Source organism: Ictidomys tridecemlineatus, chromosome 1, assembly GCF_052094955.1.
Source record: "Ictidomys tridecemlineatus isolate mIctTri1 chromosome 1, mIctTri1.hap1, whole genome shotgun sequence".
NCBI classification, from domain to species: domain Eukaryota; kingdom Metazoa; phylum Chordata; class Mammalia; order Rodentia; family Sciuridae; genus Ictidomys; species Ictidomys tridecemlineatus.
This window is the reverse complement of record NC_135477.1, coordinates 48,237,163-48,250,276: the sequence shown is the minus strand read 5'-3', so window position 1 is coordinate 48,250,276 and position 13,114 is coordinate 48,237,163. Positions and strand designations below refer to the sequence as shown.

The 13,114-nt window shown below is 35.1% G+C and overlaps 1 protein-coding gene across 7 annotated transcripts in view; it reads left to right on the top strand.

Moving 5' to 3' along the window:
• Positions 1-13,114, top strand: part of Adk (adenosine kinase) — a 459,652-nt gene that overhangs the window by 36,106 nt on the left and 410,432 nt on the right. For 6 of the 7 annotated variants that reach the window (XM_078039904.1, XM_078039883.1, XM_078039886.1 and 3 more), the window contains one exon: positions 8,016-8,090. The exons of the other annotated variant lie outside the window; for it this stretch is intronic. In XM_078039904.1, coding sequence (XP_077896030.1) covers positions 8,016-8,090 — 75 coding nt within the window. The remainder of the gene's footprint in view (positions 1-8,015; positions 8,091-13,114) is intronic. 7 annotated transcript variants of the gene reach the window in all.

The window sequence follows — 13,114 nt, the reverse complement described above, 5'->3', positions numbered from 1 at the left end:
TCCCAAATCTCTAGGATTACAGGCATGTACCACTGTGCCTGCCACGCTCTTTGCTGCTTCTTTTTTTTTGTGTGTGTGTGTGTGTTGGGGGGTGCTGGGGATTGAACTCGGGGCCTCATGCATGCTAGGCAAGCACTTTACAGCTGGGCTACATACCCAGGCCACCCTAATTGCTTTTTAAACGTTTTTCTCCTGTGGTTCTGGAGATGAAACACAGGGCTTTATGCCTATTAAGCAAATGCTCTACCACTGAGCTGTGTCCTTAGACCCTAAACATTTTTTATATCTGTTTTCATGTCCTTTCCCCAGCCTTTTCTTTTGAAATACTTTGACTCACTAGAAATTGCAAAAATAGTACAGAAGTTCCTGTGTACTCTTTACACAACTTCCCAAGGATGTATCTTACATAACCATAATATGTTACCAAAACCAGGAAATTACTGTTCTTATAATACTAATAATTTGAATATATTCCTTATTAGAATTTAACCAGTTTTTGTAAACTGGTAGTTATGTATGGTTCTACAAAATTTTATCATGTCCAGGTTTCTCTAATTATTATCACAATCAGGGTGCACAATCAGTCCACAAGGAAATTCCTCCATGTTTTCCCGTTATGGTTATGTTTTCCCCCAAACCTTGAGTCTTGGCATCTGCTGATCTATTTTCCATTTCTGTGATTTTCTTGCTTTGAGATTATTTAGTGGAATCATAAAATATGTAACCCATAGATGCTACATTTTTATTACTCAGTACAATGCCTTTAAGATTCATCTAAGATGTATTGTAATTTATTCCTTTTTATTGTCAAGTTGTAGTGTATCATAATTTGTTACCAATTCACTTCACTTAGGTTGTTTGAAGTTTTTTGATGTTAATAATAAATCTGTTATGAACATGTATATGTAGGTTTCCATGTGAAGTTTTCATTACTTCAGGATTAATACACAGTGGTGTAGTTTCTTAACTATATTTGAATCTGCCTGTTTTATCAACTACTGAGAGGAGTGTTAAAACCAACTAAAATTATACAATTAGGGGTGAGGATACAACTTAAAGGTAGAGCCCATGCTTAGCATGTGCCAAGTTCTGTCTGCAGCACCAAAAACAAACAAACAAACAAACAAAAAGCTATTTCTTTTCAAGCTGCCCCCCCACCCCATGTGTTTTGAAGCCATTTTATTTGGTGCATACATCCTTTGTTTTGCAGTACTGAGCTTGAACCCGGGTGGCTCTACCACTGAGCAACATTCTCAGCCCTTTTTAGATATAATTTTGAGTCAGGGTATCTCTAAGTTGTCTAGTATGGCCTTGATTTTGTGGTTCTCCTGAATTGCTGGGATTATTGGCATGTGCCACCATGCTCTTAAATTTCTTCATATCTGATGATACTCCATAGTATAAAGTCTATCTCATCTGATATTAATTAGTTGCAACTAACTTTTTTTTTTTCTTCACATAATGAGGAAGCTGTATTCATCTGAAACTGGGGAAAGGCAGGCTTAGGGTGCCTCACTTCAATATGCTCTCTGTCATCTTAGACTTCTGTCAATTATCTCTGAGTTCTCTTCAGGTCATCCTGCCTCTCCATGGTAGTCCTCCTGTCTTCCTCTGCCTGGGGTTTTAGGTAACTTCAGCACTGGGCTGTGTAGACCATGGCAAGGACCTAATCTATTGCTGCAGAGTAGGGGACAAATTGATGAGTGGAGAGACCTGTTCCTGCCATTTGATCTTGTCTCTCCAGTGCAGCTTTCCTAGGATTAGTTTTCATGTTGTATCTTTTTTTCTAATTTATTATTTTCAAACTCACCATGTCCTTCTATTTAAAGTGTATCTTTACTAAATAGTATCTGAATCCCCCCTCCCCATACTCTGTAGCTTTGTCTTTTAATTGGAGTGATTAATCCTTTATAGTTGATGTAATTATTATTATGTTGATTGGGTTTAATTATACCATCTTTTTGTTTTCTGTTTGTCCCATGCTTTGTTTACTCTTTCCTACATTTTCAAAAATTAATTGAATGCATTTAGTTATTTCATTTGACATCTTCTGTTGGGTTTTTAGCTATATCTCTTTGTGTTATCATTTAGAGATTGCTTATCATTTAGATATCATTTAGATTAGAAATTATTATCATTTAGATATTGAGGGAGCACACTATTCATCTTTAACTTATTCCAGCCTATCTTAAATTAGTGTCATGTTACTTCATCTTCCATATAGGAACCTTTAAAATGTAATTTTACCCTAGATCCAGCCCTGACCTATGAGAGCCTGAGAGAAGTAGTAGTCTGTTGATTAAAAACGGTCAGAACCTATAGCACAAAATCACTCAAAGCCCTTGTGTTTTGGAAATGTCAGCCCTTGGGAATATAAATGTAATTAAGATTTTTAAAAACTTTTATCTTTTGGTATCTAACTGGTTTAGATTAGTTGACCAAAATAAAGTAGAAAACAACCCTTAAAATCAGTTAAAAGTTCATCAAAGAACTTAGAACTGAGGAGAGGAAAGAATGAATAAATCTTTGGGAAGGAGGGAAGCAGTGGCTTGATATGCAATACCAGGAGCCATTACTCTCATTGGGAACAGGACCCTCTGGAGTTGTGCAAGGGCAGCTTGTACAGCTTTATGTGGTAGCTGTTGGGTAGGAATTGGTCAGAAATTATTTACAAAGTGAGGTGTCTTTTGAGAAATTTAAAAAAAGATCATTGGGCCAGGTATAACGTAACACTTTGGTAATCCTAGCTTCTGGGTAGAGAGAGGCAGGAGGATCACACATTCAAGGCGAGCCTGGGCAACTTTAGGGAGATCTGTCTCAGATAAAATAAGGGTTGAGGATATAGCTCAGTGATAGATTGCCCCTGAGTTCAAACTCAAGTAGCTCAAAGAAGAAAACAAACAAACAAAAAAAGATTGGGAATTTTCCAGGTTAAGTAGGGGAAGGACTTTGCAGGCAGAGTCACATTCAGGGAATATGATTAAAATAGGTTATATGTATTAGAATGATAGAGAGATAAAGGAAAATAGATACTATGTTTCAGAATCTTAATTAGCATGCATGCTTCTTCCCATTTTAACATCTCTGTAATTGGTGTACCTTTTACAACTGATAGTCTTAGATCATCATCAGAAATTGGAATTATTTATGATTAATGGTAGATGTGGTGAAATATGATAGATTTGAAGCCTGGCATGACTGCTCATGCCTGTTATTTCTGTGACTAGAGAGACTGAGTTAGGAGTATCAAAAATTTGAGGCCAGCCTCGGTAACTTAGCAATAACTTAGCAAGGCTTTAAGCAATTTAGCAATGCCCTAAGCAACTTAGTGAAACCTTGTCTCAAAATAAAAAAGGGCTGGGGACAAATGTCTTCTTTGATATAAGGAGAGCAACTAAGAACAGAGTAGGGAGGAAGAGCATGAGAAGAAGATTAACATTAAACAGGGACGAGTGGTGGGAGAGAAAGGGAGAGAGAAGGGAAATTGCATGCAAATGGAAGGAGACCCTCACTGTTATACAAAATTACATATAAGAGGAAGTGAGGGGAAAGGGAAAAAAAACAAGGGAGAGAAATGAATGACAGTAGATGAGGTAGAAAGAGAAGATGGGAGGGGAGGGGAGGGGGGATAGCAGAGGATAGGAAAGGCAACAGAATACAACATACACTAGAATGGCAATATGTAAAAACGTGGATGTGTAACTGATGTGATTCTGCAGTCTGTATACGGGGTAAAAATGGGACTTCATAACCCACTTGAATCAAATGTATGAAATATGTCAAGAACTATGTAATGTTTTGAACAACTAATAATAATAATAAAAAGGGTTGGGGGTATAGCTCAGTGGTAAAATGCCCTGGGTTCAACCCTCAGTTTAATTAAAAAAAAAGAAAGAAAGAAAGAAATAGGTTTGAGCTAGATTCGGTATCTGTATTTATTTTTAATTTTTTTATGGGATTGAACTAAGGGCTTGTGTATGCTGGGAAGACAGATTTGCTCAGAAAACATTCCATGTTCATGAACTGGAAAATTTAAAGTTGTTAAAATGATAATACTTAAAAAATGGACCTACAGATTCAATGCAATTTCAATTAAAATCCCAACATCCTTTTTTTGTAGAAATAGACAATCTGATCTTAAAATTTGTATGGAATTGCAATAGACCTAAAATAGAAAAAAAATCTAGAAAACCAACAATGTTGGATAATGTCCTTTGCTGCAGAAAATTCCAGTTATGTTTTCTTTTCTTGCATATGGTTTTACTGTTGTATTTAAGATACTTAAGAGAAGTATCTAAGAATTTATAATTAATCCAAGATCATAGATGGGCATAGTGGTCTACACCTGTAATCAGTCAGTGACTTGGGATCCAGAGGCAGGAGGATCACTAATTTGAGTCAAACCTGGGACACTTTAGTAAGACCTTTTCTCAAAATAAAAATAAAATGGACTTGAGAATATTATAAAGTGCCTGTGGGATTAGTTCTCAGAACCAAAAAGTTGCAGGGCTCATGCTTGTGACTTAGTAGACTGTTACAGAACTACAATAATCAAATGAGTGTGGTACTGGCATACAGATAGACATTAACATCAATATAAGAGAATTGAGAATCCAGAAATATATACTGTCAAGAAATTCAAAACCAACTCACATAATAGGAGAAATATTTGCAATTTTATATCAGGTATATCTAGCATGTAGAATATGCAAAGAACTTTAATAAACAAACATTGGAGAAATAATCAGGCCAATTAAAAAATGGGCAAAGAAAAACAGGCATTTCCCCCAAAGATGTACAAATGGCCTATAAACATGTGAAAAGATGATAACCTTATTTTTCATTAGAAAGGTTCAAATCAAAACCACAAGTGAAAAAAATGAACTAAATTTTGGCAAATTTAGGATGTAGAGAAATTAGAACACTCATACATTCTTGATAGGAATGTTAAAATGGTATAGCTACTGTGGAAAACAGTTTTGGTGTTTCCTCAAAAATTTTAAAACAAAATTGATCCAACAATCTTACTCCTCTGTGTATACCAAAGACAAATGAAAACATTTCCATACAAAAGCACAAGTACATGAATGTTCATAAACTGCATTATTTATAACATTATTTTTAACATTTGGAAACATTCCAAATGTTCTTCAACTAGCGAATGTTTAAATAATATGTCGCTTATATCCATAAATGGAATGTTGTTATACTGTAAAAAGGAATAAAAACCTGATACCTGCTACAATATAGATGAAACTTGAAAACATTATGCTAAATGAAATAAATCAAGATAAACCCAAGGTTATTAATATGATTCCTTTTATATGATATATGCAGAATAGGCAAATACATAAAAACAAAGGATATTGGTGGTTCCCAGGAGACTGGGCCAGGGGGGAAAAGTGAATGACTGCTTAGTGGATATGGGGTTTCTTTTTAAGGTGATGAAATTGTCTTCAATAAAATGTTTGGGGGCTGGGAATGTAGCTCATTGGTAGACTACTTGCCTAGAATGTGCCAGTCCTAGGTTTAATCCCTAGCACCATACATATGCCCACAAATGATGGTGACGATAATTGTACAAGATTTTGAAACATTTTGAATATACTGGCAGTTACTGAATTGTATTGTGTTCTTTTAAATTATTAAAATGATTGATTTTATGTACATAAATTTTACTTCAATTAAAAAGAAATAATTGTTTCTTAACTTAGAATTTGTGGTGTTCAAAGAAAGAGGGATCTTGCTTCCTCATCATTAATTCTCCTACATTTTTTCTTGTACCAAATGATCTCAAACAATTTGGCAAATAAACAAACTCATTCTCAGATAAATTAGCAACATTGAAAGTTACTTTTAAGAGAGAAATAGTGGAGATTCATGGCCTTTGAATTGTATTCTGTATGCTTTTCTTAACTACTCTTAACATCTTTATTCTCCCATTTATACTATGGTTCCATTTCAGAGGTGTTCATTGACAATAATGTAAAAATTTAGGAATTTTTTATTGTATATACTTCTTCCAAATAGTAAATTTTAAGTGAAGAACAGCAATAGGAATGAAAAAAATACATGTTTTTTCCACAGAACGTTACTCAATACTCAATAAATGATAGTGTACTTGCTAATAACAGATTTAAATTTCCTTCCAATTGAAGGCATTAAATGGTATTTCAAATATAATATAGTAAGTTATTTTGGGATGCAGGAAATGTTTAAAGGATGGACTTCCTAAAAAGAAATATCATAGTTATGTTCCTTAAAACCAAGGCTACCAGTCAGAGGTGATGGGATTAATGTATGGGCAGCAGGATACTATTTTATCATGATGGGAATGCACCATAGTTTGATTCTGCTGGTTACCTGACTGTACATTTAACCAAACACTTAAAAAGAGCAAATGAATTGAATTGCATTCCTCTGTCATATATAACAAATTAGAATAAATAAAATAAAAAAAATTAGAAAGGGCAAATGAGAAGGAAAAGACAGCCCCCAGAAACACTTTCCCCATTATCATTATTATAATTTTTTTAAAATAATAGGTTCTAGGAGTTTTTATTGTTTTTAAAACAGTGCTCAAATCAGAGTAGTCGCTGAGAAAGTAGTGGTAAAGTTTATAGTGTTACTTTATCTTCTAAGTGCTTATCTTCTTATCTGACATTGGACTTATTTTGATCACAGATGTGACTTGATGTGTAAATAAATAAATATGTTCTCTTTTAGTCCCCCCCTTCCTACTTTCTTTTGTTTTTAATTTTTTTTAAGTTGTAGATGGACACAGTACCTTTATTTTATTTGTTTATTTTTATGTGGTGCTGAGGATTGAACCCAGTGCCTCATATGTGCTAGGCAAGCATTTGACCACTGAGCTACAACACCAGTCCTTCACCGCCTTCTTTAAATAGAAAAGAGACAAACATCTTCTTGTATGTTAAGTCATAGTTGCCTAATCTATGGTGTCAATGAAATACTAATTCAATCTTTTAAACTCATTATAGACTATTAATTGTAGGATAAACATCATTCTAATAAGAAAACACTGAGACACTCTTCCTGTTGATATTACCTATTGATGATATTGATAGTCACCAAATGGTAAGGTTGGTAACTGGTTTGGAGGCAACTGCAAGGGATTTTTAGCAAACTGGAGACCACTGAAAAAGTATATGAGGCAAATCTTAGTGAGTAAACTAAATTAGTCTCCCAATGAGACGGATGCATATGTGGACACTGGTCCATTTCTGGCTGCTTATGTGTTTCTGTTTAAGACATCGCTTGTAGTGGAGTCCTTTCTTTCCTTGGCATTGAGTTCTACTGCAGTTACTTATGAAAAACAGATTTCTTTAAAGAAGAAATTGAGAATTATATCATCTCTGATGTCCATCATGGAGGCCCCAATCACAGTCATTCACAGTTATGGGTAGGACTCTTGCTTGGACTGTCAGAGGACTTGCTGTTTACTCCCTAATAACCATCAGTAGCTAAGGACCTTATTTATTAGTGAGAGAGAGAGTGTTAATTGTCAGTCATGTTTATTGAATATAGAACTTTGTTATGGTAGACCTTTAAAAATAAAGGAACAGTGAAATGAATTAGCTTTAGTCATTAAGTGTTGAATATTATTTTTAAAAATCACATGATTTGCTTTCTTCTTTTGTTATATTTTATTTCATCCAGTTTAAAAAATATTTTTTTGTGTGTGTTAGGTATGGTGGTACGTGCTTGTAATCCCAGTAACTTAATTTGGGAGGCTGAGAAAAAGAGGATTATGACTTTTAAGGCCAGCCTGGGCTAGTTAGCAAGGATCATGTCTTAAAATTTAAAAAAAAAAAAAAAAAATCCTTTTTTCAAAATTACTTTGCACTACCTCTAAAATGTTCTGCATGTAATAGGTAAGCAAAGGTTTAATAAACTACTGTGTTAGATTTATTTTCAGGTGAAGTGAAGATGTTTATATTTGGTGTATTTTACATATTTATAACTTGTTCTTGTATTTTGTTTATGGTTTTTAGAGAAAATATTCTCTTTGGAATGGGAAATCCTCTTCTTGACATCTCTGCTGTAGTGGACAAAGATTTCCTTGATAAGTAAGTATTAAAATCGTTAAAAATATGGATATACAGTGAGAAATATATTTGAAGAAAATCTTTTGAAAACTGTAGAATCAATAAAGTCTTCACAACTTTGAATGCAAACTGATAGTGAAAGTTGGAAATGACTTATCTACATTTTTACTACTGTAACTTTATATATAATTTATTACAGAATCAAATAGTATAACAGGAATGTAGGACAGATTTAACATTTACAATGTAAATAGAGTAATTGACTATATTGACAGATTAAAAATTAACTGTGTGTGTGTATGTATGTATGTATAATCATCTCAATAGATACAGAAAAACCATTTGACAAAATTCAGTATCTATTTGTGACAAAAAATAGCATATAGCAATTAGAAGGGAATTCTAATTAGAAGCAATTAGAAGGGAACTTCCTTAACCTCATGAAGGTTACATTAGGGAAAAACCTAGTAAAATCTTTTTGCTTTTTCATTTTGATTCTGGAGATTGAACACAGTAGTGCTCTACCATCAAGCTACATCCTCAATCCTTTGTACTTTTCGAGACAGGGTCTCGCTGAATTGCTGATGCTCGCCTTAGATTTGTGATCCTTCTGCCTCAACCTCCCGAGTCTCTGGGATTGAATGTGTGTACTACCATGCCTGGCTTAAAATCATTCTTTATGATAAAAGACTGTGTATTCTCTTCCAAGATCAATTCAGGAACAATTCAAAGATATTACCTCTCATTACTTACGTTCAAAATGTTTACAGTAGTATTTGAGGTTCTAGGCAGTATAATTAGGCAAGGAGAAATAAGACAATCCAGATTGTAAAGGAAGAAATAAACTTAGTATTTCTAGAGGATGTGATCATTTCTGTAGGTTATCTAAGGAATCTACAAAAACCTATTGTCTAATTTCAAGAATTACTATAAAGCTCACATAATCAAAACAGTAGTATCAGTGTAAAGATTAACAGGTAGATTGTTCATGTAGTATAAAAAAGTCCAGAAATGGGCCTACACATAAATAGACAACTGATTTTTTTTAAAGTATTTATTTATTTATTTTAGTTTTCGTCGGACACAACATCTTTGTTTGTATGTGGTGCTGAGGATCGAACCCGGGCTGCACGTATGCAAGGCGAGTGTGCTACCGATTGAGCCACATCCCAGCCCTAGACAACTGATTTTTAATTTTTTTTTTTTTTTAGACACGGACACAATGTCTTTATTTTGACATGGACACAATGTCTTTATTTTGTTTATTTATTTTTATGTGGTGCTGAGGCTCAAACCCAGTGGGTCACATGTACGAGGCCAGTGCTCTGCCACTGAGCCATAACCCCAGACCAAGACAACTGATTGTAGACAGAAGGGCAGGATATTCATTGGAGAAAGGGTCTTCTTTTAAATAAGTGGTGCTGCAACAATTGGATAGTCATGCACAAAACAAATGATTTATATTTTGCTACAGAATTAGCTAGTAGAACTAAATGTGAAATCTAAAATGATAAAATTTCTAGATAATAACATAGGAGAAACCGATTTTAATTGTTTATTGATACTGGGGATTGAACCCAGGGGTGTTTAACTTCCAAGCCATATCCCCCGTCCTTTTTATTTTTTATTTTAAGACAGGATCTCACTAAGTTGCTTAGGGCCTCACTAATTTGCTGAGGCTAACTTTGAGCTTGATGCTCCTGCCTCAGACTCCTTTGTCTCTGGGATTATAGACTTGTGCTACTCTCTGGCAACAAACTGATTTTGAAAATGCGCAAAAGATTCAAACATCTGCTGGGCATGGTGGCACACACCTGTAATTCCAGTCCTCTGAAGGCCGAGGAAGGAGGATCGCAAGTTCAAAGATAGCCTTACCAACTTAGTCCCTAAACAACTTAATGAGATCCTGTCACAAAAAGAGCTGGTGCTTAGAGGTTAAGCATCCCTGGGTTAAATCTCTGGTATCAAAAAAAAAAAGGAAAAAAAAGAAAAAGTTTCAAATGTTTACCGAAGATGTTTAGTTTTTAAATAACTAAAGGTGCTCAACATCCTTAGTCACTGGGTAAATGTAAATAAAAGGCATAATGAAATACTACTACATTATCCGTTAGAATGTCCAAAATTTAAAATCTGTGCATACCAGATGTGGGGCAGGATGTATAGGAATTGGAACATTCTGTTCATAGGAATGTAAAATGGTACATCTGATTTGACAGTATCTTAAGAAGTAGCATACATTTTCTGTTGGCCCTAACCATTCCATTCTTCTTCTTCTTTTTTTCTTTTTTAATTTTTTTTTTGTAGTTGTAGATGGATACAATACCTTTATTTTACTTATCTTTATGTGGTGCTCAGGATTGAATCCAGGGCTTCACATGTGTTAGGCAAACACTCTACCACCAAGCTACAACCCCAGCCCACCATTCCATTCTTTGGGTATTTTGCCCAAGAGAAATGAAAGTACATGTTCCTAGTTGCTTACCCATGTTCATGGTAACTTTGTTTTTAATAACTAAAACCTAGAAGGGTCCTAAATGTCTACCGGCAGGTGAATCCTTGAACCGAGTATTTACCCATACACTGAAATACTAGTGAGTAATAAAAAAAGAGATATAGTATTGTTTGGATGAAATTCTAAATAATTATATTGACTGAAAGAAGCAAATTAAAAAAAGAATATATATTGTATAATTCCATTTATATAACATTATAGATAATTCAATTTAATCTTTTTTATATTTATTTTTTAGTGATAGGTAGACACAGTATCTTTTTTTTTTTAATTTTTTTTTTTTTAATGTGGTTCTGAGGATCAAACCCAGTGCCTCACACATGCTAGGCAAGCGCTCTGCCTCTGAGCCACAACCCATAACCTTCCCCCCCCCCCCTTTTTTTTTCCTGATACAAGGAATTGAACCCAGGAGCAATTAACCACTGAGCCACATCTTAGCCCTTTTTAAAATTTTTTGAGATAGGGTCTCACTAATTGCTTAAGGCCTTGCGACATTGGCCCATACTGTCCTCAAACTTGTGATCCTCAAACTTGTGATTCTCTTGCCTTCCTGCCTCAGCCTCCTGAGTCACTGGGATTACAAGTGTGAGCCACAATGCCCAGCTCAATTGAATCTTTAATTACAGAAAACAGATCAATGGTTAAATGTGGTGGGTCCAGGGTGCAATGGAGGGTGGAAAGAGGACTTTTTAAAAAGGGCAAAAGGGAGTTTTAGGGTTAAATTCATTTTCTTGATCTTTTGTTGATCTCATGTGTATATACCTGCACCAAATTGTATACTTAAATATATACAGCTTCTTTTATGCCATTTACACATCAGTAAAGCTGTGATATATAAAACAAAATCCGTTAAACATGAATTCATGGATTTGAAATTAGATCTCCTTTGTTTGCATAGTATGAGATGTTTTGTCTAAAAAGCTAACTAATTCATGTTCAATATTTTAAAAAATTCAGGGCTGGAGTGTAGGTCAGAAGTACTTGCCTAGCACGTACAAGGCCTTGGGTTGAATTTCAGAATCTCACACACACACACAAATGATGAATAAAAATACCAAGAAAGGCTGAGTGTGGTGGCACATTACTATAATCCAAGTGACTTGACAGTGACTGCGGCAGAAGGATTTCAAGTTTGAGGTCAGCTTGGGCAAGACCCTTTCTCAAAAAATTAAAAGCACTGGGGATGTAGGTCTGGTAGAGTGCTCTTGGATTTAGTCCCCAGTAACACCGAGGGGTTTGAGGGTAGAATTCAAAGAAAGTTAAAACTTTTATTACTATTCTTGTGAACGCCTCCAGATATCTCTTAGTCACATATACCTAGAGATACATGTTTATGTTATTAGGAGCTCAAAGAGAAAAGAGGAAGGTTTTAGGGTTATATTCATTATATTGATTGTTATATTAAGTATCTTGGTTATATTCATTACTTGAAGCTCACGTACCTTTGTTTTATTAGCAGCTGATTCTAAATGGCCAGTTGAAATTTTATTTTATTTCAGGAATTTTTTTTTTTTTTTTTTGGGTGGTGTTGGGAATTGAACCCTCGGCCTCATATATACCAGGCAAGCACTCTATATCTCTAGCCCTACTTTGGGAATTTTCTGCAACATTGAATTTGAAATCAGTACTCAGAGATAAAAAGCAAGTTTTTGGATCCTAGCCATTAAAGGTGAAGATCTACTTATTACATCCCCACCAGACCTATTTCTTACAAAATATATGTGAAAACATGCCTTATGATTTTAGCTGGATGAAAGGTTTTTTGTTTGTTTGTTTGTGGTGCTGGGGATTAAACCAAGGGCCTTGTGCATATGGGGCAAGCACTCTACCAACTGAGCTGTATCCCCAGCATGCTTTATGATTTCAATAGACTATGTTTAACTTAACATTTCAGACCATATTTAAGTAAATATTTTACCTTTTAACTATGCAAATACATTATCCAGGGATAGTTTACTGTGTACTCTTTTGCTGTGGTTTGAATGATGGTGTTCACTGCACAATTCTTACTGAATTTTAATCTCCAGTGCAATGCTATTAAGAGGTGTGGCCTTTGAGAAGGGTGGAGCCCTTTATGAAAGGACTTGTTCAACTCCAGGGCTGCAAAGGCCTCAGTGTACTGTTTTGACCCTAAAGGAAGAATTTGGAGGACTCAATGAGAGGGTTCAGACATTTTATTACTCACAGGCTCCTTGACAGCGCCAGGCTGTCGCACCACACCCGTAAGTAGAGGAGTATATATACAGGATAGATTTTTATGTCAGCTGCTCATGTGGGTCTATTCAGATGTTTTATGAGTACATGACTTGACTTTATAATTCAGGTCCTTCTGCTTTGATCTCCACCTAGGGATTGGAGATAAGGGAAATGGCCAGTTTCCCCCCTCTTTGCACCCTTAACACATTCTTAGGAGTCTTGATAACCTTCAGAAACATCAAGTCTTCTAGGCATTCACTTGTATTTACTCTAACAGGGCTTAGGGTTGATTCCAGGTGTAGTGGCACATAACCTGTAAGCCCTGTGACTCCAGAGG